Genomic DNA, 27,673 nt, shown 5'->3' with positions numbered 1-27,673 from the left:
ATCTGTCGGCTCAAATGACTATTACTCAGTAGCCTTATTTAGCGATTCGTTACATGGACGCAACACTGCACTAGGGGTTTCACCAACTACTCAACTAGTCGACTAGTCGACTACTATAAGCCCTAGTCGGCGCTGTTGGCAACAATCAACTGGTAATGGACAACATAATTTTTGGCAACGTCCCCAGATTTACAATAATTATTATATTAGTAAAATCTTTTAACAACCAAATTATATGTATGTTCTATGTATATGTATGTGTCAAATAAACCTCTTGAATTGAATTATTATTATTGTTTTTTTTTTTAGGTTTATAAATGGTGATCCTACATAGTGGGACATTCCGCAGTAGAACGCTTGAAGTTTCTTTCTTACAAAAGAACATTTTCATTGTTACCCAGAACGCCTGTCTCAGTGACTTTCTTACATAAAAGGTAAAAGAGAACTAGTCGACTACTATTATGAAAAACTTGGAAACTAGTAAAAATAAGTAGTGGTGACACCCCTACAGCACACACAAGGTAGTGCTGACAGCTGTATGACAGTGATATTGCTTAACTGTTCTCAAGGCATAAACTACGTTCTCGGTGTGTGTGTGTGTGTGTGTGTATGTGTGTGTGTGTGTGTGTGTTTGTGTGTGTGTGTGTGTGCGGGCATGCGTGCGTGCGTGCGTGCGTGTGTGTGTAAGGGAGTGAAAAACATTTTACTCCTCACTTTCCCCATTTCAACCAACCCCATAATTCAGTATTTTCACAGAGTGACGGCTGCATCAGAGGGAGCAGTGCATATATCAACGAAATTTTGACTATTTTTTTTTTTTTTTTTTTAAGCCGGCAAGCATTCAGTCATAATGACGATGCAGATAATCAGAAAAATGACAAATATTGCATCGGATCGTTGCTCAGTCGACCCCTAATCCCGATCCCACTCCAGAGCTCTAAAACTCACACGGTTCATCCAGCAACACTTTAAACACTCATTTGACTTTCTGAAAACATCTATTGTTCTTCTCATAAATAGAAGTGAATCAAAGGTGCGATTTCTCTCCCATCTCACAGCGAGCCGCCTTTGCTCAGATGGAGGGCGTGGCCTTCCCCTGGTCCTCCACCTTTTTAATGGCCGCCTGGATCTTTGCCTGGTCGCCCAGGAGCTGCCGAGGTTTGACGGGTCGCAGGTTCTCATCCAGCTCGAGCAGAACGGGGATCCCCGTGGGTAGAGTCACGTTGGCGATGTCCCCGTCCGATATCCCTGAGGAAATAAGGACAGGGACACTCCTGGTGGGGCTGTGACGCATCATTCGCGTCAAATTATAGAGCTGCGGCTCTTGAGAGAAGCAATAAATTAGTCGTGCTTATTCCACATGTACACGCCCTGCAAATAATGTATCACTAGTGCAGAGTCTGGATCCTGAACTTTAAGTATTGGCACGTTACTATGATTACTGATCTGATTTATTATGTTAACAAGATAGTACTAGTAATGTTAAGTTTAGGGTAAAAAAAATGCCAAAAAAACCTCTGTATCCTCTTCATAAACTGCACTTCATAAGATGATATAACAGCTTATATAAATTTGGGCCTAGAGTGACATGTGCTGTCCCCAAAGGCCCTGCAGAGTGCTGAAAGGTCACCGTGGAATTCATATCCACAGCCCACTGTAACATGAACTCACTGGCCTTTTTGCGCAGGTTCATCCTTCCATTTCTGGAAATGAAACATGTCGCCTCCGACTAAATGGGACCAAATGAGACTTTTTGTCGCCGCCCGGCCCGCGCAGCACCGCCACAACAGACAGAGGCTGCGAGAACAAAGCCAGAGCAGAGTGGGACCGACACCACATACCTTCCAGGTGCTTCAGCAAAGCGCGGCAGCTGTTGCCGTGGGCGGAGATGAGCACGTTGCGACCGCTCCGTATCTCTGGAACCACGGTGCCGTCCCAGTAGGGCAGCAGCCGGTCCAGCACCTCCTTCAGGCTCTCGGCTCGGGGAAGGCGCTCCTTGGGCACGTCGCAGGTGCCGTACCGGCGGTCGTTGTAGATTTCCAGGAAGTAAGGGTGGCTTTCGTCAATCAGGGGCGGCGCAACGTCGTAGCTCCTTCTCCACACCTTCACCTGCTCCTCGCCGTGGTTCAGGGCCATCTCCGCCCGGTTGAGGCCGATGAGGGCGCCGTAGTGGCGCTCGTTCAGCCTCCAGGACCTGACCACAGGAACCCACTCCTGGCCCATGGCCTCCAGCACCAGCCACGCCGTCTGGATGGAGCGGCTCAGCAGGGAGGTGAACACCACGTCAAAAGCGTAGCCCTGCTCCTTCAGGAGCCTGCCGCACTCCCGGGCCTCCTCCACCCCATCCACACTGAGCTTCTGGTCCACCCAGCTGCAGAAGCGGTTCTCCTTGTTCCACGCCCCCTCCCCGTGCCTCAGCAGGAAGACTCGGTACTTGGACATCTGGGGGTTGGGCAGCGGAGACCTGGAGACTGCGATGGACAGAGAGCATCATGTGATGGGCGTTGGGAGCAGTGTGGACCAAAGGAAAATACTATGTGTTTACACAGCACACGTCAAAACAGTAACACAAGAACAACAACAAACAAACAATAAAATTATAACAATAAAAAATAGGGAAAAATGGCATTAAACCCAAAAATGTACTAAAAAATGCAAAGATTTGGCAATATACAATAGTAACACTACTACTACGACTACTACTACTACTAATAATAATAATAGTAATAATAGTAATAATGGAGCTTCCTCTAATAATACCAAATAATAATAATAATAATAGTAATGACAATAATAATGTATCGCTAGAACTTAGTAGTTTCTTGATGAATTTGATGTGTTGATGAAGAAGGACGCCGACTTGAGTAAAATAATAGGTTAATTACAAAAGTACAGCATCAGACCAGACTTGCCTAGGACGTCCAGGAGAGAACCGAGCCGGGTGGATTCTCTGTCGAATGAAACCCGGGCGGGGTGCTTTTATGCTTAACCAGAGACAACGCTGACCATCTGATTCCCCTCCATAGGTCACCGTTCACATTTTCACCCGCCTCATCAACGGGGACCCCTGACAAGGGGGTCTCTCTCTCTCTCTTGAGACCCCTGGCACCGTCTGTTAATAACTATCTGATGCAATGGGTACCGTCTCGGGACGCCACACATTCCAAGACACCTCAAGCTCGCTCAGGATAAGAATGCCTGTCAAAGGGTTAGATGCCAGATGATGAGAATGCAGGTGACAACGTAAGCCCGTACGTCTGCAGGTCACGAACGGGGGGTGGGGGGGGGGGGGGGGGGGGAGGCTCGGCGCGGCGTTTCCATTTGACAGCACAGCATTAAAAACCGCCGGGTTGGGAGGAGCGGCGGACCAAACGGCAGCGTTGCATCGCGCGTAAACCGCGCCGCGAAATGACGCCACGTTTCTGCTCGGAACGAGAAAAAGGGGAACCAAAGGTCGACATAGTGGCGGTTGTATCGACGACGGGGGGGGGAAGCGGCAGCGCGGCGCCTCTCACCTTGTGCGGCTCGCCGTCCGAACTGGCTGCGCTCGCGGCGACGGCGACGGATATTCCCGAGGGCGGAACGCCGGACTGACATTCGCGGTGTCCAATCAGAGCGGCGGGCGGCTGCGCGGGGGGCGGTGCCCTCGTTCGATCGAATGCCCGTATTTGGCCGGCCGGCCGGTGTTGCGTCACGACGGTGACGTACGTGTACCGTATGAAAGGGAGGGACGTCGTAAAAAAATAGCGGGCCTGTCGCCGGACGCGGAGGAGGTTCGCGTCTCAGTTTGGAGTTATACGTTTACATTTATTATGTTTAAAATGTAATTGAGGAAGAATAGACGTGTCTTGAAAGGGGGGGATTTGTTGAGAAATAATAATAATTATAATAAATAATAACAAGAACAATGAATTATTATTATTATTATTATTATTATTATTATTATTATTATTATTCATTATATCAGCAGCGATAATAATAAACGATTATTTTTATAATAATAATAATCATCATTATCATAATAATAGTACATTATACATTATTTATTATTTAAAAATTAATACATTAATACTTTATAATAAATGCAATACATATGTAAACTATATAATTCAAAACACAAATATTCCAACTACAGGTTGAACGTTGTATATGAACAAAGAGTGCTTCTGTATGTTTCTTCAGTTCTCCCGCCGGTCCACCTGCATGAGCTGAATTTTGTGGGCGAAGAAGTCGGGACAAGCCAGTCAAGAATCTGAATTCAGACGATACATTTATTTTTTATTTTTTTTTCAAATCAGTTTTATTTCGATACCGGAGACACAAACCTTCACTTTGGTACAGCATTCACTTTCCGGCACGCCGCACGTGCTGCGACCCCGGCCCAAGGGGGTCAACCCTCGAAAATGAGCCGCTTCCCACGCCCTGGAATGTGCGTTCACTTTCCCTTATGGACGAATGGCAAACACGGATGAAATGCACGGAGAACACGCCACCGCTTCATGTTTTGTCAAACCACCGCACAGAATGCAACGGCGTAGCGTTTAACAACAAGGAAACATGGATTGAGTGGATTTGCGTTTCTAAGTAAAAACAAGCGAGCAACAATCACCGCTGACGACACAGATTGACGCTATCAGTGGGCAGGCCGACGCATGCCCAAAACTATACAAATGATACATCAAAGTGAAATATTGCGTCTCATACAATGCATTTTTCAACACAGTTTTTTTTAAATAACACATCACACACAAGACAATATGTGTCCCAAAAGGATCAGATCCATCCATTTTTTTTTTTACCAGTGTACATGAAACGGTGGACATTTTGGGATTTCGGTCTGCAGACCCGTAGGACCCGCGTGTTCCACACAGCGACGGACAGTGAGATCCGCCGCCGATCTACTGTCCGGCGTCAAACAGCTTCTTCCTCCCCTCCATCCCGGACATGGCGTCCACGTTCTTACGCCAGTCGGTCACCTCCTCTTTCTGTGGAGCGACGGGACACATTGTGGTAAGCGACTTTACTTTGTATACTCATACTGGAGTGGAGTCATTTTCCTAATTTTGACAAATAATGATTTTCACATAATATTTGCAAATCTTAAAGCGGGTAGGAGTCGGTCTACTGATCCGTGAGCCTCACCTTCTCCTCCTCCTTCTTCACAGTCTTCAGGTTGGCCTTGAAGTCCACAGACTCCTTGACCTTGCAGCCCAGCAGCGCTCCCAACATGGCGTCGGCCGACACCCGCACCCTCTTCAGGTTGGGTCGCTTCATTTTGCCCTTCAGCTCGTAGATCTTCTGAGACAGGTCCTGGATCTGTCAATGACACACACACACAGACACACACACAGGCATGCACACACACACACACACACACACACACACACACACACACACACACACACACACACACACACACACACACACACACACACACACACACACACACACACAGACACACACACACACACACACACGCGCGCGCACACACAAACAGGTTTCGGGATCTGGTAGAAATATGATGGTGATAAGACCGTGAGAGATAAAATTGTGTTGATTACCTCAATATCGTTTTTTTTAACTTTGGAAGCGATGTCGTACCGATCCTCATCCACCACGTCAGTTTTTTGGTGCAGCTCCTTGCACAGATTCTGTGGAGAGAAGGCGTCAGCGTCACGAGACACTCAGGTCTATCTATCTATCTATCTATCTATCTATCTATCTATCTATCTATCTATCTATCTGTCTATCTGTCTATCTGTCTGTCTATCTATCTATCTATCTATCTATCTATCTATCTATCTATCTATCTATCTATCTATCTGTCTATCTGTCTACCTGTCTGTCTGTCTGTCTGTCTGTCTGTCTGTCTGTCTGTCTGTCTATCTATCTATCTATCTATCCTTTCTGTCAACCTTGTACAAACTTCCGTCAACTGCTGTGAATTTCATCACCAAAGGTAGAAAATCCAGGTTCAGAAAGTCCTTGATTTGGAGTCAACCGTGCGGATTTGCCAATTAGCAGAGAGACCCAACCCAGAGAAAGCAGCTGGATCAGTGCGTGGCTGGAGCATAAACATGGAAACAGGACCCCGTACTCTTACTTAAACCTGGAATTTCCCACCTCTGCCCACGGAACAACCCATCTTGGTGATGGAGGTCTGACCTGACAACACATCCCAACGTGTCTCTTGAAATGGAAACAAATACCACACCTATCACGTCGTCACCTCAGAGGGAATATCAATACATCTGTTTGTTTCTTTTTCTAACGCCAGTAGGAGGGTTAGAAAGTGGGGTGGTGTAGACTCAGGGGAACAAACGACTTCCAGTGGCCTCCGCCTTCAAGGCACTGAGTTGCTCCCGTTTGAGTTTCTGTTCTTGTTGAGAGAGGCTGACCTGTAGATCCTGCATGGACAGGCCCGACATCTGAAGAGGGGGAACCCTCTCGGCCAGAGTCCTCTCGCGCTCTGCCTTCCTGTCCTCCTTGTCCTTGTCCAGCATGGTCATGGCCTTTTTCAGCAGCTTGGTCTGTGCACAAACAAACGGTATGCAACCCACGGATCGGAGAGGTCCCGAGTCGTCTCAGTTTCTCACGTAAATGTGAAGTAATGCAATTCCACAAACACACACACACACACACACACACACACACACACAAACGTAAAACACAAAGAGAAATTACCTTCAGGTACAGCCTGCGGGATGCAGAGATTTTCGGCTTGGGTTTCTGTTGGAAAGGAAAATAAATATGTTAAAAAACATATTGAATTATATGAAATTATGAAATATTAAATCAATGCACAAATTACTTGTTTTTTTTCTTTCTTTTTTTTAATTACTCACAAATTACTTCTTAATGCAGGCTTTTGATTCTTATTATTCCTTTTCTGTAAAGCGAAATTCAAGCTGGTGCCACTTATTTAACTCGAGATTTGCTTGGCGCCTGTAACATTTTTTTTCCTTCTGTAACATTTCCTTTCTTCCTTTTTGGCCTATTTTATTCATTGCAGGTCCTCTGGGTACAAACTAAAGCAAAAAAAAGAAAACACCACAGTAGTGATTTGGGCTGGAAAAAGGGCTCACCGGTCTATCCATCCAAGGAGACACCGTCGTCAGAGACACAAGGGGAAAGAGAACAGACAACGTCAGGGCTCCGCACAGGACTAGAACGTGTTGAATTGAAATGGGTTAAAGAGCGTTTCGGGTGATAAAAGTTCAGCACTTACGCCTCGGACATGGTTGCAGATCAGTGTCTCCTCGATCAAGACTTTTCAAGAAAAAAAGATATGGATTAGTCTCATTGGGAAAACACACACATACAACATCTATTTAAGAACGCGCTAAAACGAATTGTATTGTTAAGTTGTACTTTAGTGTTCGTTTTTTATCCACGCTTGGTGGTTTTGCTTGTCAAACCGGGACCTTTCAAACGATGGATGAAACGATCTGAAGGTCAAACCTTAAAAAAATAAAAAAAAAATCCTGCCTCTCATGCAGTTCAAATATAATCAGTTCGGATGCACTGACACCGTTCCCAAATCACTGCAGGTCGGGGGCGCTTTCACGACATTAAGCAGCTCCGACCGATTCACATGAAGAGTGTAAAGTAACAACAGAAATGAAACGAAACGCAGTGTTTCCTGTTATTTATAACCGTCTTGGAATCCAGTGCAAGGTCACGGCAGCTGCTTTCCAACTGAAACAACCTCCCTTCAGAGAATTCCACTTCATCAGTTCCCCTCAAAAACAACACAACCAGCATTTTGCATGAAAACACTTCACTCATTACCACAAGACGTCTACTTTCACCATACAGTAGAGTAGATCAGAATCATTGGTGTTTATGAAATACTCTCTGGTCACATTTTTTCTTTCCAAAATACACAAGATTTTTTTTGTTTTGTTTGCTGTTTTATTTTAATTTTGTGTGATTTCTTTATTATCATTATTTTAAAATGGAAATCCTTACCTTAGGGGTGACCAATTGTCACGGGCAGTTTTTCTGAGCTGAGAAGGACACAAAGAGGGTAGATATATAGATGCAGGCGCTCATGTGAGTGGCTCACTAAAATAGATCCTCTGCCCGCTCCATTCTGGTTCACACTCCTCAGTGTGTGTGTGTGTGTGCGTGTGTGTGTGTGTGTGTGTGTGTGTGTGTGTGTGTGTGTGTGTGTGTGTGTGTGTGTGTGTGTGTGTGTGTGTGTGTGTGTGTGTGTGTGTGTGTGTGAAGTTTGTTCTTTCCACCTGTGATAGTGTCTGAATGCCTCCATCTCCTCAGAAAAGAAGAGAGAGAGGACAGAGTGTGTGTGTATGTGTGTGTGTGTGTGTGTGTGTGTGTGTGTGTGGGGGGGGGGTGGGTGTATGTGTGTGTGACCTATGGTTAAAAGAAAAAGAAAATCAAAAACTGGCCAATTCGTACTGTGTATACACTGCATCTAAACTCACACCTGGTGCAACAATGAGTTCTTTTTACTGATATGTGAAGAGGTGGAAAATTCCAGGTTGAGAAAGTCTGTCTTTGCTCCAGCCATGCACTGGTCAATCTGATTTCATGCTGCTGATTGGTGCTAATTATCAAATCCACATAGTTGACTCAATATCCAGGAGTGGAATTTCCCACCTCTGGATAAATCATGATGACACATGACATATACTTGACACATGAGATCATACTTCAGAGTTTTCTAAATGACCCGTAGCTATTTGAGCGAGATACCTCATTAATCTATCAAATACGTGATCCCATATAACATGAGAACATGTCACTAGATGGACTGAGTCACTCCACCTTCAGGTTTAGAAACTTTCTGAGGAGGAGTTTGTTGTCAGTTTGAGGGTGGATGCTGCCATCATCAGGATAGAACAGAAAACTGATGCTGTCCCAAAATATTCAACCATGCAACCGCCTGTGATTCCACTTCAGGCCAAAAAAGGAATAATAAATAAACGGGGAATGCCCATTGTTACGACGGCCCATTGTTCCGAAAACCCCAATAAAATGTTGAAAAATGTTGGGTTAGAGATGTGGGGATGGAATGGTTTGAGACGCCACCCCTGACCTGGATCTTGGTGATTGGGTCAGGGTGGCTGCATACCTGTTGCTCGGTGGTTTGACTGACGAACAACAGGTTAAAAACCCCCATCCTCACACACGCTCAGGATAGGAGCCCTTTCATGACATGTTCGATCTGCTCCTGGCTAATTCCACCTAGCCTCCTCTCTACAATAAATTGATGTCTACAACCCATTGTCCTCTGTGAGAGATTATTAGGCAATAGGGTGACATTTTTCCGACTATTTAGGTTTCGTAAAAATGGGCCGACAGAACAATGGCATGGCACCAAAAACACAACCACAAAAGTGAGTGTGAGAATACAATTATTTGGCCATTACATCAAAATAACACTTGATGACTCTGATCACTCGCTTCAAGAGTGATGAGCTTTGACTTTATTTCCAAACCAAAACACTTTGGTTGAATAAAAGAGATTTTCCAGGAGAATCTCCAGTTTCTCGCGATGATATATTCTAGACTTATTGCAGGAATGTCAATGTAGTAAAATACTGTGAGACGTGCGTTGCATTAACTGTTACTTTCTCCCCATTTCCAGATGCATCAAGTAGCTTCGGTGTTGGCCTCTGCGTGGCCTCCGTCACCTCCTCCTCCTGCTGGAAACAAAAAAGCCGCTCTGTCAGCCAAAAAATGCTAATAAAATAAAACTGCCCTGATTTCCAGCCGGGCTTCCAGCTCATCACCTAATAGCGGACGTACCTCCTCCTCCTCCTCCTCCTCCTCCTCCGAACTGTCTGAATGTTGGCCTTGAACCCAACATGCCGTGACCCCTTGTGCTTGGAGCCAGGGGAACACTTAGCATCACCGCTGTCCTCGCGTTGGATTCTTCTATTTACTCTGCAATCCTCAGAGGGAGAAGGGGAAGACGAACCACTTTATTGACCCCTGCCCTGTGGCGGGACATTTCCCCTCTGTATTTTACTCATTCTCGATGTTTAGGAGCAGTGGGCAGCCAGGGGACCATGGTGATAACCTGTACTCTCTGTACACTGAATAAATACTTGTCTAAGAAAATGGCAGCCTCAGGTAGGAGGCTGACAGGGCGGCGTGATCTCACATAGGTCTATAATTTATCCAAGATCATGCCAGATTAAAAAAATTCAAGACAGTTTAATCTCGATATAAATACATGTCATTCCCCGTGAAGCCACTAGGAGGCATTGTCTGATCACTTAACTATGTGGTCTGACTCAAGCCATAAATAGTTAAAATAGTGTCATTGGTTTTTCATGGACTGGTGAATTTATGCAGTTTCACGCAATCTTAATGTCTTCTCTCTTTCTAATTTGCCTACCTCCCTGTCATGTTCAGCACCTTGCTGAGTGCATCATCAAACTGTTCTCCATCTCCGGGAGGTGAGAATGAGAGACAAGAATAAAGCCTCAATGTGGGAGATAACGGGGGTTCATAGCGGAGTGGCCAACCTGTAGCTCCCCCTGACCCCGGCCTCCGATGACGTCATCGGACAGCGGTTGGCGTCATCAACCCGCCGTCATCCCAGATTGGGGGACGTAGCAGTTTCCCTGCATCACCTTCTCATCTGTCTCATCTCTCCTTTCCTTGTGGCCCCCGAGGAGCCACTGGCAGTAGCCTGGGGTGAAAAAAAACCCCCAAATAAACCAAATAAACTATGGGTTAAGATAATGGAGAAGGGTCCAGCTGCACGCTTCTGTCCTGCAGCCCCTTGGCTCTGTGAGCCAATGGGGGCCTCAGGAGAGAGGTCTGCAGCTGAGCACACTTGAGATAATAAGTACTGTAGCCCACAGACTGTTTTATTTTATTCTATTTCATCTCTCCTTTAGAGCACAGTTGAAAAATTTGAATAAGACAGAATTATCAAAATATACAATAAATATGTTATAAAAACTGAAATGATGGAATTACGATGGTATTCATGCAGTAACCCCTCCTGCAGCCACTAATCCGTGTAATGTCTATCGTGTAATATGAAATGGCTGCGCCATACTTACTCATCAGCCATTTTCCTTCAAATTTATCCGCAATAATCTGGAAAGCAAAAGGGTAATCGTCAGTCCAGAGAGTACAGAGATCACACAATTTATTGAATGTTATATTCGCATCAGTTCTGCTCCTTCACACCCCGGTGCTGCTGCTCTGGACCTGTGTGATGAGCACTGTCAGTATTCCAGTCACTCGGAGCATCCCTCAGGACTTGTTCCACGCAGAGATTTACTGCCTGACCCGGTCATGAGAAGGTGGTGGAGGCCAAGTCTCTAATTTAAAAGGGAAAAATATATATACAGTGTATGCATGTGCAAAATATTACAATTGCATCTCACCATTCTTCCCTTTGACTTCAATATCAGTAGCTTTGTTATTGCATAATGATGTAATGTCACAATAAATTGAGTATCTGATGTGAATATCAATTATTACTTTGTTTAATTTGTAATCTTGGCTTTTTTTCGGGGCTAAACGTTTCTGGAACACGACAACCGCTGTACGCACAGACATGGTTGAGCTCTCGTTAGAACCAGGGCATTTCAGTTGTCTTGTAGTTTGAGTTTGACCAATATTGATGTACATTTGGAGCAGAAATAAGTGAAAAGCTGTTGTAATTTGTTGTAATTTTTTTGAGGTAGGAGAACGTTGCCGCGATTTGATTGGTTTGAGGGGCGGGCCGCTTTGTGACATCGTCACCCGAAGGTGTACAAGTCCAAGCTTTTTCTCTCAGAAGTCAGTTTGACCGGAAGGGGCCAAACATTCGTGCATCGCCAATACGCAGAGTTTCTAAAATTTTGGTCGCGTGGTGGAGCGAGATGAGTTTGTGGAGTAAGATCATCATCCAATTCCTCTTATTACTCCTGATTTTCCGGCATTCTAGCCAGTCGTAACACACAAACAGAAGGAGTCCAAAACAGTCCAAAACATATTCTGTGTCCTTTGTGTCCTCAAACATGGAGTTCACTTGCGGCTCCAGAGGGTCTGAATTGTTTCCGTTTTATTTTAGTCCCAAAAATGTAAAAAGCTGATGAAATGCCTCTTAGGGACATGCAGGCCCTTTCTCAATGTGCGTTCTTGTCTGTACTTGTGTTCTTGTGGACTTGGGAAACATCATCAGTCGCAGCCCAAGTACTGTTCCAATTCAAAGTACGCATCAAGCCAAGTCCAGTCCAAATGCCCGGATGTGGACTTGCTCTGCCCATTTTATCGAGGATGCATCGGGGGTGACTTGTGTGGACTTGGGACAGCCAAGTATCCCAGAATGCATTTCGCAGAATGACAGCCCTGCGTCCTCCCGTCCCCGGGAGTCGGTACACCCGAGTCTGTGCTCCCGAGTCTGGATTACCAAGTCCGCAAGTCCGGACTTAGCGTACTTGGTATTGAGAAATGGCCGCAGTGTTTAATCCGTTTGAATGGAACCTTGTTGTTTGGAACTTCCACACGGAGTGATTTCCTTCCACAGACACCGTGAGGCAGGACTCAACAACAAGTGTATCCTTGTATTAGTAATTCTGTGTGTCACCAGGACTTATAAAACACGTGTCGCCGCCTCATTACGTGAGTCGATGCTGCATTCATAGGAAACTCGGAAAAAGTAACTCGTTTTAGACGTAATGCTGATGTAAAAGGAGCAACAGCATAAACTGATGTTACATTCCATGGGAACTCTAAAATTTGTAATTGATGACGATAATGGACCCAGTGTATTGCTGCCTGCAGCTATATTTCTTCTTCTTCTTCTTCTTCTTCTTCTTATTATTATTATTATTATTATTATTATTATTATTATAATTACTATTATTATTATTATTATTATTAGTAGTAGTAGTAGTAGTAGTAGTAGTATAATTTTTATAATGTGTGCCTATAAGGATTTATTAACATTTAAACCAACCATTTTGAATATAAACAATCAAAAAGCACTACAGTTAGGTCCAGTTTGTCCTCTGCAATCACACATACATTTTAAACATGCATTTAATATTAAGTTAAATATATATGCATTTAACCCAATGCAGTTTTGGCTTCGTCAGTCACTCTCTCGGTACAGCTGATAAATATTCACATAGGCGACAAAAAAGGTGAATAGTCTGTTTCCTAACTAATCTGCAAGCATGCTTATTGACGATACTGTTGAAATGAGTTTTCAGCAGAATATTATTCCAGGTAAACATAACTAAGCATATAAAAGGCAGTATGTGAACAGATTGTGCACCACTGGTACTTTAAACTGATAACTACTACTGACAACTGACTTTATTTACAAGACTATCAACACAGCTAATTACCCACAGTGTCAAACCTCCTATGATCAGTGAAATGTCTAAAATAAACTTCCGCATGGGCTGATTGAGACGTACCTTGAAGCTGAGGAAAGCTCTGTGTGAGGCTGTGTTGACTTGCTGGGAGAGGATATGGAAATATCAATCAGATTTATAGTTTCCCTGGCCTGTGCGTACGGCTCACTGAAATAGACACCGGGGACGCTCTTCATCCCACACTGACATTTACTGGTGCACATTGCATCCCCACCAGATACAAGCGGTTAAACGGCATTTATGGACACAGAGTTTGGGAACGCCTCGTGTGTGGGTGTGACACCTGTTAGAGGCTGCGGTGTTTACGAGGGCCGAGATCAGCTCTGGCGGAGACCCTCGCAGCTCTCCGTCCCAGAGCCAGTAAAAACTAGTTTAAACGGAGGTTCGTTTTTTGTTGGTTAAACACAGCGTGTGCCATTGAAACTGAACAATGTAGTGCTGAATCAGGGGATTATTGGGGAGACCAAACCTGTGGTTTTGCATTTCCACTGGACAATTTCTTTGCACCGATCAGTCCCACAAAACAGAAATGAAACATTTCTAAGAGGGATTTAGAATAACTCCCGAAATATAGGAGTTGATCAACTCCTCTAAATCGTTCTATTCTGTAAATTCCATCAATAGGAGCATAACTTGATGGGTTTTTCAGGGATAAAATCATGTCCATCTTTAATAGATTGATATATTCTTTGCATGCTTCTTATGAACTCTATTATTTTTTCCAATTATTATTACTTCTTTGTTTTGTTTTAATTACAATGTTGTGGCTGGCTCTATGCACAAGTATTTCATAGCCACTGATATCCTCTTCCATGCTTAATGACAGTGAAAGACCTTGAACCCTTAACCTATAGAACCATCATCCAAATATTGAATCACTTATATGATTATGTCTCTTCTTTATTGGGATGACAACGTAATCGTAATGTCCCGACTGATTCATTGTAATATATAAACTAACACGGGGAAGAGAGAATAACAACTTAAATAGAGCTGTGAGGGAGACGGTGGGAACACCAGCCAGGAGGAAGGACTGTGGCGGATCTAGATTTAGTTTTTAGACTTTATCTCTTGTAATACGGCCAGGACTATAGCAGAGAATTAATAGGCATAAGATATCACTCCTGACTAGTTTGCATTGCCTTAAAAGCTTGAAGTAGAAGTCATTAGTGAAATGCTATGTGACAGAATTCTGAAGAGCCACATGTTGATGATCGGAGAACTTACAGGAAGGTTGACCTTACTAAACTGTTTTCCCTCAACTTTCCTTTTTTCAAGCTTTATTTTACTTTACCACTTTATCTACACAGGACCAGTAGGGACTATCATAAAATTCCCAAACTTGTTTCCTCAGACACCCCCTATATCAACCCCCCCCCCCCCCCCTATTTTCAAGACACTGTACACTCGTTCTCTCATGGATTTATTAGCGGCCGTTTCTCTCTAAATTGTTTGTATTTTCATGGTGGAGAGAGAAAGGTTTTTCGGGTTTTATTTGCTCCCTCATGTAGACTTATGAACCAGTATTTGACCATTAGGAAGCATACGCCTCAAGAGGTCCACAGACTCGTGACCCCTTCTGCGATCTCTGGCGAGCTCCTTTGGGGGTTGGGCACCCCAGGTTGGGGACCTGGGATCTCGTGCAGTTTAGACGTCTGGTCAAAGTGTGTTTTTGAACCTTGCAACCAGTTCAGTGACAGAATGGGAGGCAGTGCACACTGGGAGCCCCTGGACCTCTGACCCCCAGGATATTTTCGAAAAGACCACAGTTGTTAATGTTAATGTTATGTCATCCCTGAGATTTACTCACACTTTTATGACTTTGTTCTCAACTGCCGCTGCTCGACAACTGACAAGGCATAAAGCAATCATTTGCAAAAGGTCATCTGGCTAAAGGCAGCGCAGCATTCCTGTCCAGAAAATAAATAAAAAAGTGAACTAACCAAAAAGAAAATAAAATAAAATAAAGTAAAATAAATAAATAAATAATGTGCATAGTCCCTTCTTTTGTTGACCAGATGTCTTTAATTTTTCATTGAGGCACATTTTTGCCATCTCCAGAACAGAAAGACCCCTGCGACATACCTCATATCACATACATAGTTAAATATACACAGGGATTATTTCAAAACACATGGATATCGACTCCTTTCAGTGTCAAAATCTCTCATAGGCGGCCACAACGACACAACTCGACCCTCACTGCAACTTTAAATTATAGTATTTCCATAAATACAGTGTACAGCAATCACCTTTAGTGAAATCATTAGTGAAATATATATTTTGTAAGAGTAAATGCGTTTGTTGACGGTTTTAGAATTGGAGGCTGTATTTATGGGAATCTTTACTGTGTGGTTGAAATGATAAGTCCTTTGCTTTAATAAAAAGATAAACCAAGAATACAGGCATATCTGTTGTTTATCGTCATATCCTTGCAAAGGGTGAACAACATGTATATATATATATATATATCGAATAAAGTATTTGGTATATCCATCAATACATTTCTACTGTCCAGCGTCAAACAGCTTCTTCCTCCCCTCCATGCCAGACATGGCCTCCACGTTCTTACGCCAGTCGGTCACCTCCTCTTTCTGCGCACAAGAACAGAGCACTTTTTTATAGAAATATCCAATCACAATAGAGTTTGAATTAATACCCGTGACGCCAGCCGAGCATCCCACTCCGCACCTTCTCGTCCTCCTTCTTCACGGTCTTCAGGTTGGCCTTGAAGTCCACCGACTCCTTCACCTTGGCGCCGAACAGGGCGCCCAGCATGGCGTCGGCGGACACCTTCACCCTCTTCAGAGCGGGCCGCTTCATCTTGCCCTTCAGCTCATAGATCTTCTGAGACAAATTCTCCACCTAATCGATTGATTCATTTAATGATTGATCAGTTCGCTGGTTTTGCTGGGGCATTTACAGTCCAGTGAACGGGAATCGGCTCCTACCTCCTTGTCGTTTTTGGTCACTTTGGACTCGATATCGTAGCGCTCTTCATCTATCACGTCGATCTTATGGTGCATCTCCCTGCACAGAGCCTGGAGCAGGGGGAGAGTTGAGGGGGAAACAATGTAAAAGGGCACTTTCGCACCATTCACTCCGCATTGGACGGCACAGATTTGATGAGATGTAACGGACCAACGATGAATAAATCACTAATTCATTCGCAGGACCAGTGGCAGGGCTGAGCCGCGGCAGAACTGGAACCCTACGCGTCGCAGGGGATCTCGCATTCCGAGCATTTAACACAAATTGTGGCGTGACCTTGGGCTGATTGGACCCTGTGACCCGCACATGCCTGGATGTCCTGCAGGGAAAGGCCAGACAGCTGGAGCGGAGGGACCCTCTCGCGGAGGACGGACTCCCTCTCCTGCTTCTTCTCCTCCTTCTCGTTCTCCAGCAGCACCGTGGCCCTCTTCAGCAGCTTGGTCTGGAGTGTTAAAGAGTTTATGGTCAATGTTACATCAATGTGGCACAACTTGATTTGTGCACTTTGGATAACATTTTATAAGAAGTGGTGAAAACGACGTGAATACCTTCAGAGCCAATCTGCGGGACGCAGAGAGCTTTGACTTCCTCTGCACGTAAAAGCAACATTGGAAGAACTTAATATCAACACGAAGTGACACAATTAAGAACTAAACTTTGTATTTGACATGGATACTGAATAGGGACCATGCTTGAACCATAAAAAAAACTTACCGGCCTGTGATGAATGTTCAGCAACAGGAAAAAAACAAAAAGGGAAACAAGTTAGATGTCATATTAACAGTACGTAACTGTAGGAGAGAATAACGGAAATGTTTTCCCAAACTTACGCCTCAGACATGTTTCACTGTCCTTTTACTAAAAGTAAAGAGAAAAACATTTTTCAAAACACTGCAGTGGAATTAAAAAGCAAACTACTTTTTTCACTTATTTCACAATATAAATGCAAAATACTATATATATATATATATATATATATATATATATATATATATATATATATATATTGTATATATACAAGCCATATCGCTTTCATTGATATAAATAAACAACCTACAATTCCTACGAGGGTCTGGCAACATTCCAAAGGTAGTTATTTTAAATGAGCAATACCACACATGTACTATGCATGTGCTGCATGCAATTGTTTTTGTGCATGTATTTATATATCTATGTACACATACATATGCTTTGAGTGTATTATTTTCTTTTCCGTACAGAACATTGTATTTACCATGATAAATTAAATGTAGTATGAATAAAGTTTTGCTTTGCTTTGCACAACTGATGATTTTCTGTGGTATTGAATAAGAATAAGAATCTGCGTGATGTATATTTACAAATGCCTTTATAATATGCTTTGAAATTCATTCCTTGCAAAACCTCATTGTTTAATTGATGAAATAATTCTCATTGTTCATTAAATCTCAGCATGTGGCTGTTTTTCACCTGGAAAAAGATATAAAAAGATGTAACTATCATTCATTGTTTTTCAAAAAGTAAATATAATTTGATTTTAAAATGGGTTGAATTGAATTGATTGAATTAATTGATTGAATGGACTTCCTGTAATCCATCTTAAAATCAAACAATACAGCCTGCTTAAAATGATTTTAAGTAGGCTCTATTGTTACACGGCCCTTCCTGAGTTCAGTTGAAATCGTTGTAAAATCTGTCAACGATACTCTAATGCGCATTTACAGCTGCTGGCATCTCAAGTATCACACCATCTAGTCGTGAATAAAAACGATTAGTCATTCTGGGTTGACACCGGTACCCGAAGAGGAGCGAGTCTGAGAGAAACGGTAATAGATATCCATACCTCTGTAATCCTCTGAAGCAAAGCTGGTGTGTTTGGTAGCTCCTCGAGCTTCACTGGAGAACAGCAAAACCTGAGTCAAATGTTAAGGGTCCAGTGGCCTGCTGTGAGTGGCTTACTAAAATAGACACCTCTGTCCTGGTGACTAGTGTGTGGCAGCATCAATGTCCTGGTGAATGGCATCCCAGCATCAAGTCTCCCACTAGACACCCCATCGCTCGACCCTAGATGGGAACACAGGATGCTGGATGTGGCAACCCAGTTATTTGTTGCAGTCTATTTCCAGTTTTTAAATAAGGTCATAAATTCTCCGGGATATGGCATATGACCTTTGACTCGTCAGAAGTTGTGAAGTGAGCTTACCACTTTTCCATTTTATTTCGATTGTATCAAACGACGTCATCGTAAAAGACAAAAAGCCAGTTGTTCATAAGACTTTGGTTGATATGCCTGGACATTTAGATCTGGACATATCAACCAAGTAAACCAAGCTGCAATGTTATTTTTATGAATTTCTTAAATTCAGTTTGCATGGTCAAATCTATGATTTGAAACATGAATTAAGACTGGAGTTCTGAGATTTAATCATTTTTATAATAATATCCTCATCATTATTCAAACCATGGATAGGAGAGAGCTGTACTAGAGCAGCTATTTTCATCTATTTTTCCCCATGACAGAAGGAAATTATATCACCATAAATACAATATATTGTAGATGGAGAGAGCACCAACATCTGTGAGAGGGTGATGTTACACATTTGTAGTAGGTAGATTAGGTAGGTAGATTAGGTAGGTAGGTAAAGTAGGTAGGTGGGTAGGTACAGTAGTAAGGTGAGTACAGTAGGAAGGTAGATAGGTAAGGTAGGTAGGTGGGTTGGTACAGTATGTAGGTTGGTAGGTAGGTAGGTACTGTAGGTAGGTACAGGCGGTAGTGGGAAAGGTAGGTAGGTACAATAGATAGGTAGGTACAGTAGGTAGGTAGATAGGTACAGCCGGTAGGGGAATAGGTAGGTAGATACAGTTGGCAGGTAGGTAGGTACAGTAGGTAGGTGCAGCCGGTAGTGGGAAAGGTAGGTAGGTAGGTAGGTAGGTAGGTAGGTAGGTGGGTAGGTAGGTGGGTAGGTACAGCCGGTAGTGGGAAAGGTAGGTAGGTAGGTAGGTAGGTAGGTAGGTAGGTAGGTAGGTATGTGGGTAGGTCGGTACAGTAGGTAGGTAGATAGGAGGTAGGTAGATAGGTACAGCCGGTAGGGAAATAGGTAGGTAGGTACAGTAGGTAGGTAGGTACAGCCGGTAAGGGCAAAGGTAGGTAGTTACAATTGGTTGGTAGGTAGGTAGGTAGGTAGGTAGGTTAGTAGGTACATTAGGTAGCTACAGTATATAGGTGGGTAAGTTAGGTGGGTAGAGTAGCTAAGTAGATACGCCGGTAGGTTAGGTAGGTATAGGAGGTAGGTAGATTGGCAGGTAGGTTAGGTAGGTACAGTAAGTAGGTAGTAGGTATCTAATAATTAAACATTTTATTGAGTAATTGAATAAATAATTGAACAAATACATTACTTATATGATATTTTACCAATGATTGTAACTTGTTTGAGTGAGGACTGTGACTCCCATGTTGTTTACTGCGAGCTATGTTCAATGCGTCAGAATTATGTCTCTGGAAAATTATTTCCACTCCCCGGTCTTGGTCAACAAAAGACCGCGCAGCAGAAAGACACAAGATATCAGTCAACTTGAGATAACCTTTCCACACACACTCAGCTTGGCTCACTACGCAGGCAGAACAGCCGTGGCTGCGGTGAGCCGGCCCGGCCAGAAGATCACAATCACAATCTGTTTACCAGCTACATTTACATTTACAAAAATGATAAGCTTAAAAATCCTTTAAAATGGAGAATACGAATAACAATAAAATTGAATAAAAAAGGAGCAAAAAAATACAATTTCAATTTGAATTAAATTGTCAAATATATACAAATGGTCAAAAGAAATACAGAACTAACAGAATTTGTCAGATATATAAAGACATACAAGATACAAAGACAAGTACTTTCATTAGTTAAATAAAGTAATTTTTCCATGTTTTACATATTGGAAAAATTTGTGTAGAAGCACAATTCATTCATTAGTTTAAAAGGCAACATGGTATTTTAGTGAATTATCCTGGTGGCATCGTGAGCGTAATTCACCATCGATTCAAAACCCCATAATGCTTGCTATTCTTATATTCTCATTGCATTGGTGCTATTCCTCCACCGCATGGCTCCCGGGCTTTTTCCATCCCAGATGGCAGCTGTGGCCTTGGTGGAGGCCACGCGGCAGAGTTTGGCAACCACGAGGGGCCAAAAAGCTGCGCAGCCATTCAGAGGGTTCCATCCGTCCACCTTGACTCTTTCATCCCTTTTCACAGGTTTGGCCTTAGCTAATGGCTTGTTTGCTTAATTGTTGGATAAAAATATTTAATACAGCAGAGATGTTAAAACACTACAGCTGTCCGCCGTGCTGCTGGCTGACACGCTGCCAATATGTGAAAGTTGCACTTGGCCAAAAAGACAAGGTCAAAGGGTCAAACGAACCCTGTAAGCCAGTGCACGCATTTCAGAATCCCACGGTCTTGTGCTTCATTTCAGCGGTCGCTGCTTTGTTTTTTTTAGGTTTTTTTTATTATCCGTGGGCCATTATGTCCGCCCCACCCTGCGTGCGGGATGTCGCTCACCCCGGCGGCTCGAGGGGTCGCAATCCACCACCAGCGCACAGCGGAACTGGGGTTAAGCCTCTGGTAATATTTTCTCACTTGGGGGGGGGATCAAGTGATCAGCGAGGGCCCACAGGGGTCGTGCGAGTCGGAGCCCGTAGCCCTGCTCGCAAAGTCGCCGCTAAGACCCCGACAAGAGCCGCGGCGCGACAGCGATTCCTGTGCACGAATACCAGCGGCCAGTATCCATGTCAGGGCTGTGTTGACATGCAACCCCCACCCCTCCTGATCCCCGCTGAAAAACAAGGCTCCACCTGCCCAGGAGCTCAGACCCGGCTGTGCACCTCTAATTCCTCTGACGCGGCATTTTCAATTTGGTCGTTGTATACTTGAGGGACTTTGTTTTCCTTTGATAGAAATATCCCTCCTTGGTTATTCCCGCGACTTCACCTTAACCACTGTTGCCGCTGTTGCGCAGGGAGATGGGAGGAATGAACATTTTTTGAGGATTTTCAGTGAGAGGTTGGTAGATTTAAAGATCCTCATGAACGCCTGCCTGAAATAAACCCCCTGCAACGACCCCTCACCCTGATATCAACAAAATCCTCTTGCAACACTTTTGATTTGTCCTTATGCATGACACTATTTACATGACGCATGACATCTATTTATTCATTCTATTAATATCTCTTTATTCATTCTATTCATATCCATTTATTCATATTCCAACACTCATTATTGCGTTAACAGAATACACATGGCTCTGACGTCCGCCCTCATCAAACACATTTTGACAAAAAAACGTTAGTTAGATTTACGGTTTTTGCTTCCCAAATGATCATGACTGGATGGGTGCCTTTGGGATTCAAACCAGCAGATGGAAAGGCCACCTACTGCCTATCACAGTCTTCAAGTTTATATCAGTTTGCAGCGATAATGGTTTTCTCGAATATGACAGTATTTATCAAATAAATTAAATCTATTCTTGTCTATAACACAGGAGCAAAATGGTATAAATAGAAAAAATGGAATTGTCATTGTTTCCAGAAGATAGCCTTGATGCAATAACGCAAATATTTATTTTCTTGTTTTTGAGGCATATTATTAAGGTGACAATGGTTGATATAATGCATTACGCTGTGAAAGGAAATTTCAGTATAATGATATCAAAACTCTAAATAATGACCAATTTTCTTTATATATTTAGGATAAGGATATCTTATATATTTATGAAAAACTGATGTCAGTAGTCTATGGATGTAATGGATCCGCTGCAATTACAGACAAGATGAATAAAATGTGTATTCAGGGCAGTTCCCGCATGCCGTCATCCAAGTTTGACTCAGATTGGTCCATTATTGTGAAATAATGGATAAAATATTATGTTTTTATCATGACCTCCATGTGCGCGCGTACGCAAATGACGGCTCGCACAGGTCACATGATAGCATTGTCTTCTGATTCTGAGTTTTGTGACTGGTTAACAAGCGAGTCCTTTCCAAGATGGCGGCACGTTCAAGTTCAAGAGATTATTTGTCACATACATATACATACGGTCATACATGCAGTGAAATGTCATGACACCTGGTGATTATGCACAATAAGCTCTATAAGCTCTATAAGCTCTAAAAATACTAAAATGTGCTTAACCGACACGTGTAACTGAAATGTATGGATGTCATAGATCCGACGAACCCACAGACAATTTGAATAAGATTTGTATTCGGGGCAGTGCAAACATGGCGTCTTTCGAGTTTCATCCAGATCGGCGGTTCAGTATTGTGAAAGGAATTTGTGAATAACAATGGCCACCTCACCAAGATGGTGTCACGCACAGCACGTATGCGAAAGTTGACGAAGTACACAGATCAAGTGATAGCACTGCAGTCTAGTGATGAGTCAACAATCAAAACTTGGCAAGATAACGCCACACGCAGATATAGTCACGATTGGACTTTAAATAAAGGAATATAAGATACAAACTCAAAACCATACAAAGTAAAAGTTACAGGTATTATTTTATTACTATTAAATGTTATTATGTTTGAAAAAAATGAAGTAAAAGTCTTACCAGAAGACAATTGAATCAAACAAAGCGCAGCAAATTAAACATCATAAATATATCCGCTTCTGAGGACAAATAACACGCACCAGAGTAAGTTCTACAAAATAAAAACCCAATAAAAATCACTGTCATAATTTATAAACATTCCAGAGATATCAATGTATACAAACTTCCCGAATTACAATTACTGGTAACAATAACCATCAGCAATTACATAATACAAGGAATATGTATTTATTGTGTATGTGCTTTGAAATATATTCATTCTTTTTGTGTATTTTTGGTGTAGCCCACTACACACAATACATTTAATTATGTATCCTCGACAACTGAAGTCAGTTAAACCACTTAGCTCAGTTTATTAATTTATGGATTTATTATACATAATACATTATTATTGTGAAGGCAGTTTTTTGTTGATTTACAAAGTGCCATAAAATATTTCTGTTACCCAAAATGGATCAGTAATTTAGATTAATAATTGTGATCACAATATTGAGTTAAATAAGGGTGATCATCATTTTAGTCATAATCATGCAGTCCTACTTCAGAAATATAACCACCGTTGGTTGTGGTGTAGGAACCCCCCCCCCCACGGCCACCAACACCGCCCCATCATAGAATAACTCTGTAACCGGGCACACTCCTCCATTGAACTTTAACGAAGGGCCGACCACCCAGGATCTTGCCTGTAGCTATATTTCTATTCTTTTATCTTGTTTTATCGTTAATAATTACAGTATGTCTCAGATTCTAATACTTACCAGTTAATTTGACATCTGGCGCCTCTCTGTGGCTGTTTCATAACATCACACTCTGGTTTGTGAGCAGCAACAGACCAATACAAAAATGTCAAGCAACTTCTGTACTAAACACAGAGAACTAAGGAAGGTTACTATCTATAAAACACTACTTTGGGGGCTTTACGCGTTCTTGGATTTTAAACTAAAACCCACACACATCCTTCCTGTTCAATTCAGATGGCTGTGTCTGATAAGCTCTTGCTGTAATGCTCAATGCGACACCATCTTCAGCCTCAACAGCTCTTAGGAAGGGAGCTTAAGTAGAACTAATAATACTATTTTACTTTGCTTGCGGCGACGTCATAGATAATCGTTGTGTTTTGCGGAGGGATGCCAGAATGATCCATATGAATGCAAATCCTTTCCTCGGCTGTCTTTACTTCACCGGCCTGGTTGTGTCGTCGCCTCTCTGGTTTCTCACCAAACTCCACTGCAGTCAACAGGTAGTGAGTACATACTATCACGTCATTAAAGCTATTATCAGTTCAAATGCGTTATGCAATACATAGAAAAAGCAAAAGTGTTGTTTTTTGTTTCTTTTTCCAGGACATTTCATGCAGCTCTCAAATAGGTAAGTGCATCAAACCCCTTTTCATTGTTATTTAGAGTGGTAAGACAAAGCACTACTCTTTTCTCTGTCCTATTACTTTGTCTTATACGTCATATCTTTCCGTATAATTTCACATTTTCACAGTCAGGTTATCTGGCTGGTCCCATGGCCATCCGTAACTGACCTTCATTAATGGGAGATGGAAAAAAAAAAACAAAGCAGATCAATACTCAGTATATACTATTGTAATACAGACCCACTCTTCAGGTTTCAGTGACCAGTGAACCTACGTCACACAACAAGTCCAAAAATCCACTTGAATCACGATTCTGAATCTACTTTTCCCCCCTCAAACGCCAGTGAATTGCTCGGATGGAGGCGAGGTGGTGCCCAGACGCCGCGCACCCGCTGGCCCAGAGTGGGGCTCAGGGGACGTGGGAGCGGGAGCGGCGGAGGACGGGCTCCACCCTGTTCTCAACATCACATGGAGGATACCGTCGAACGGTAACACGGACTCCACCTGTGACGTCGTATTTAAACATCCTCTGTGGTTTGCGGCTGGCACGAAACCATCTGTTTGGGGTTGAATGGTGTTAGGCGAAAGCTACGCACTTTATTTATGATAGCTTCACTTGTCCTCTTGCAAAGCCCGTTTTTCTACATCCGCAGCGGGCATATTCAAACTATACGGAACCAAAATAAGCATCCTGGACGAAAGTACCAACGACAGTACGTGCGTGGAATACGCATTCCGGATGAACGAGCAGCTGAAGCCAGACCACACCATGGTACCGGCGACGATGACGTCCAAACCCTTAATGCCAATGTGTCATATCATGTATCCGTTGACTTTGTGTGGATTTAAGAAGCGTCATTTCACAGTGGACGTTTTCCTTGGACGGCCTCGTCGTGGAGCCAGGACACACTTACTCCGTGTCCGTCTTCAATTTACCCGAACCTGATGATGGACATTACAGGGTCGGCAGAAGGATTCCAGTCCCGCGTGAGTCCGAAATGTGACTGTTTTTTATATTGATGTAAATGTCACTTACTGGGGCTACAAATTGCGTAGTTATACAGATAGAACAATGTTTACGGTTGCACTACAGTAATAATAATAATAATAATAATAATAATAATAATAATAATAATAATAATAATAAAAAATAATAATAACTAAGTGATACAAGTCCAAGGCAACGTAGGGGAAAAGGGAGGGGAATTCAGGACATTAACGGCTGCTTTTCAAAATGTGTGTTTTGGAGGAATCCGCTACGCTTGCGATACATTAGTTTCGAGTCAAGTGGAATAACAACTGTCATATGTGTCATACAGTGTTCCTTTGCGACGCAGGTTGCGACGACTGGAGGATCCGCGAGACTCGGGTCTGTTTGGAAAACGGTAAATGTCGACTCGCTCGCCTGCGTTGCATTCACACAACCCCTGCACCGAGGCCTTAGGTCGTCCGAGCTGAACGAGCGGGTCGTCCCCTCCTTCCCTCCCTCCCCTCCCTCCCCTCCAGGCAGCCTCTGGGACCCCCGGGTGAGCGGAGCCGCGCGGGTCGACTGGAGACACCGGGCGGCGGCGCTCACCGTTCGCTTCGCCACCTCCGAGTTTTCCGAAAGATACCGGGTGTCGGTCCGCAGTCCCGGCGCTGGGTTCTGCCGCTGGAAGGACGTCTCCAAGGTACTGTGCGCAGTGCGCAACGCCAGAACGCGGCCCCCAAGCCTTTTCTAACAAACTACCGCGACCGGATCGCCAATCCATACAGGAAAACAGAAGTTTGCTGGATGTGACCTTTGACCTGGAAATTAAGCAGCTTTCAAAATGTGAAATATTCTTTGAGGTGAGTTAAGAAGAAAAAAAAGAAAATGAACAAAAATGATGAACTGCATGTTTTTTTTAAACATTATATGGAACTAACACGTTTTTTTTGTACCCCCTGAAGTGCCCTAAAGTACATAATGCGTGTACAAGTACCGCCGTTTGAGAAACACTGGGTTATAATGTTTCATCATTTTAGTGTGTGACCGTCATAGAACATTTATATTGCTGGAGTTACACTGGGAAGTCAATTTAACAAAGAAATGTGTCATATAATTCTGTATTTTTTAAAAGGTTCAACCATTTTTTATTGGGTGTAGAAACAACTGTTTGCACCACAAGAAAAAAATGGAGGACTGCCCATGTGAGTAAGATCTGTTTTTCCCATTTATCTAAACTTATTTATTGATCTGCATCCTCGTGAAGCCCTTGTTTCTTCCATCCCGTTTCGTTGTAGACCATCACAAGCCACTTCCGCTCGCTTTCATTATCGAAGCAACGCTGGGACTGGCTATCATCGGAGGTTATCTGGTGTATTCCCGGTGCAGGACACCTCCTCAAGGTCCCCCCCCGTCATTTAAATGTCCCTTCCCCGAATGCGCGGGATAACCGAACAGACCGTAGACAAATGAGCACGTCTTTCGTCTTTCTCTTAGATCCTGCGAACCTCCCCTCGGCCGACGGGAGGGCGAAACCCGAAGGAGCCCGAGTTCCGGCGCGGAACAGGGTCTTCATCCTCCACTCGCTGGACCACCCTCTGTACACGGAGGTCGTTCTGAAGCTCTGCGCCTTCCTGAGGGCCAAATGCGGCACCGACGTGGTCCTGGACCTCCTGGACTCGGCCCGGCTCGCCGTGCTGGGCGCCGTCCAGTGGCTGGACTGGCACCAGGAACAGGTCGAGAGATCCTCCGACAAAATCCTGATCCTGTGCTCGCCGGGGGTGCAGGCGAAATGGAGAGCCATGTGCGGCTCCGGGAGGGTCCTCCTGAGGGGGGACCGGGCGGCGCCGCTGGGCGACATGCTCACCGCGGCGCTCGGCCTCGTCGTTCCCCGGTTCGTCCGGTCGGCGTCCTACCGGAGGTACCTGGTGGCGTACTTTGAGGACATCTGCTCCGAGGAGGACGTTCCGTCTCCGTTCAATGTCACCGTGCGCTACCGACTGATGGCGCAGTTCGAGGAGGTGTTCTTCAGGATCCTGGAGATCGAAAAGCACACGCCGGGCCGCGTGAGTCGCATCGAGGGCCTGGCAGAGGACGAGTATCACCTCTGTCCCACGGGCGGAGCCCTGAGGGATGCCATACACGCTTTCAGCTCGTATCAGCGGGAGCACCCGCGCTGGTTTGAAGACGAGTTGGTGGGCGATTCGGTGACGGACGTCGGCCCGGACACTTGCCGTTGCTTAACCTCACCTCCCGGGTCGTGAACCGTGGGAGAAACACTGCTCACACTTGGACTAAAGAGCTGAACACAAACCCAGTCACGATCACATAACGACCTTGACGTCTGAAGAAGTGGAACATCGTCCATATGTTTGAGGAAGATAATAAGTGTTGTTTAGTGGTATTTGGT

The 27,673-nt window shown here is 43.8% G+C and overlaps 4 protein-coding genes across 5 annotated transcripts; 1 reads left to right on the top strand and 3 right to left on the bottom strand.

The window, feature by feature from the left end:
- Nucleotides 1-293: 293 nt before the first annotated feature.
- Nucleotides 294-3,575, bottom strand: bpgm (2,3-bisphosphoglycerate mutase). 2 transcript variants are annotated; one of them, XM_080002102.1, is made up of 3 exons: nt 3,516-3,575; nt 1,842-2,471; nt 294-1,248 (listed from the first exon to the last, which is right to left on the bottom strand). In XM_080002102.1, the coding sequence occupies exons 2-3, from the start codon at nt 2,440-2,442 to the stop codon at nt 1,073-1,075; spliced, it is 777 nt and encodes a 258-aa protein (XP_079858228.1). In that variant the 5' UTR covers nt 2,443-2,471; nt 3,516-3,575; the 3' UTR covers nt 294-1,072. The 2 variants fall into 2 exon arrangements, with proteins under 2 accessions (XP_079858228.1, XP_079858227.1); XM_080002101.1 differs by lacking the exon at nt 3,516-3,575 and adding an exon at nt 2,913-3,165.
- Nucleotides 3,576-4,251: 676 nt separating this feature from the next.
- LOC307231409 (troponin I, slow skeletal muscle-like) lies at nt 4,252-8,009 on the bottom strand. The gene is made up of 7 exons (XM_080002103.1): nt 7,972-8,009; nt 7,225-7,269; nt 6,685-6,729; nt 6,399-6,530; nt 5,562-5,651; nt 5,143-5,316; nt 4,252-4,985 (listed from the first exon to the last, which is right to left on the bottom strand). Exons 4-7 carry the CDS (start codon nt 6,507-6,509, stop codon nt 4,899-4,901), a joined length of 462 nt encoding a protein of 153 aa, XP_079858229.1. The 5' UTR covers nt 6,510-6,530; nt 6,685-6,729; nt 7,225-7,269; nt 7,972-8,009; the 3' UTR covers nt 4,252-4,898.
- A 7,351-nt stretch (nt 8,010-15,360) lies between these two features.
- Nucleotides 15,361-18,354, bottom strand: LOC307231410 (troponin I, slow skeletal muscle-like). The gene is made up of 7 exons (XM_080002104.1): nt 18,172-18,354; nt 17,176-17,207; nt 16,898-16,939; nt 16,660-16,791; nt 16,310-16,399; nt 16,050-16,223; nt 15,361-15,952 (listed from the first exon to the last, which is right to left on the bottom strand). Exons 5-7 carry the CDS (start codon nt 16,382-16,384, stop codon nt 15,866-15,868), a joined length of 336 nt encoding a protein of 111 aa, XP_079858230.1. The 5' UTR covers nt 16,385-16,399; nt 16,660-16,791; nt 16,898-16,939; nt 17,176-17,207; nt 18,172-18,354; the 3' UTR covers nt 15,361-15,865.
- Nucleotides 18,355-21,255: 2,901 nt separating this feature from the next.
- Nucleotides 21,256-27,565, top strand: LOC307232000 (interleukin-17 receptor A). The gene is made up of 10 exons (XM_080002881.1): nt 21,256-21,384; nt 24,037-24,173; nt 24,277-24,301; nt 24,641-24,784; nt 24,950-25,068; nt 25,163-25,283; nt 25,634-25,681; nt 25,803-25,966; nt 26,052-26,126; nt 26,562-27,565. The coding sequence occupies exons 2-10, from the start codon at nt 24,069-24,071 to the stop codon at nt 27,525-27,527; spliced, it is 1,767 nt and encodes a 588-aa protein (XP_079859007.1). The 5' UTR covers nt 21,256-21,384; nt 24,037-24,068; the 3' UTR covers nt 27,528-27,565.
- Nucleotides 27,566-27,673: the final 108 nt, after the last annotated feature.

Source organism: Zeus faber (assembly GCF_960531495.2).
Source record: "Zeus faber genome assembly, chromosome: 6".
NCBI lineage: Eukaryota > Metazoa > Chordata > Actinopteri > Zeiformes > Zeidae > Zeus > Zeus faber.
Note: the sequence above shows the minus strand (reverse complement) of the source record. Positions and strands in the feature narration are given on the sequence as shown.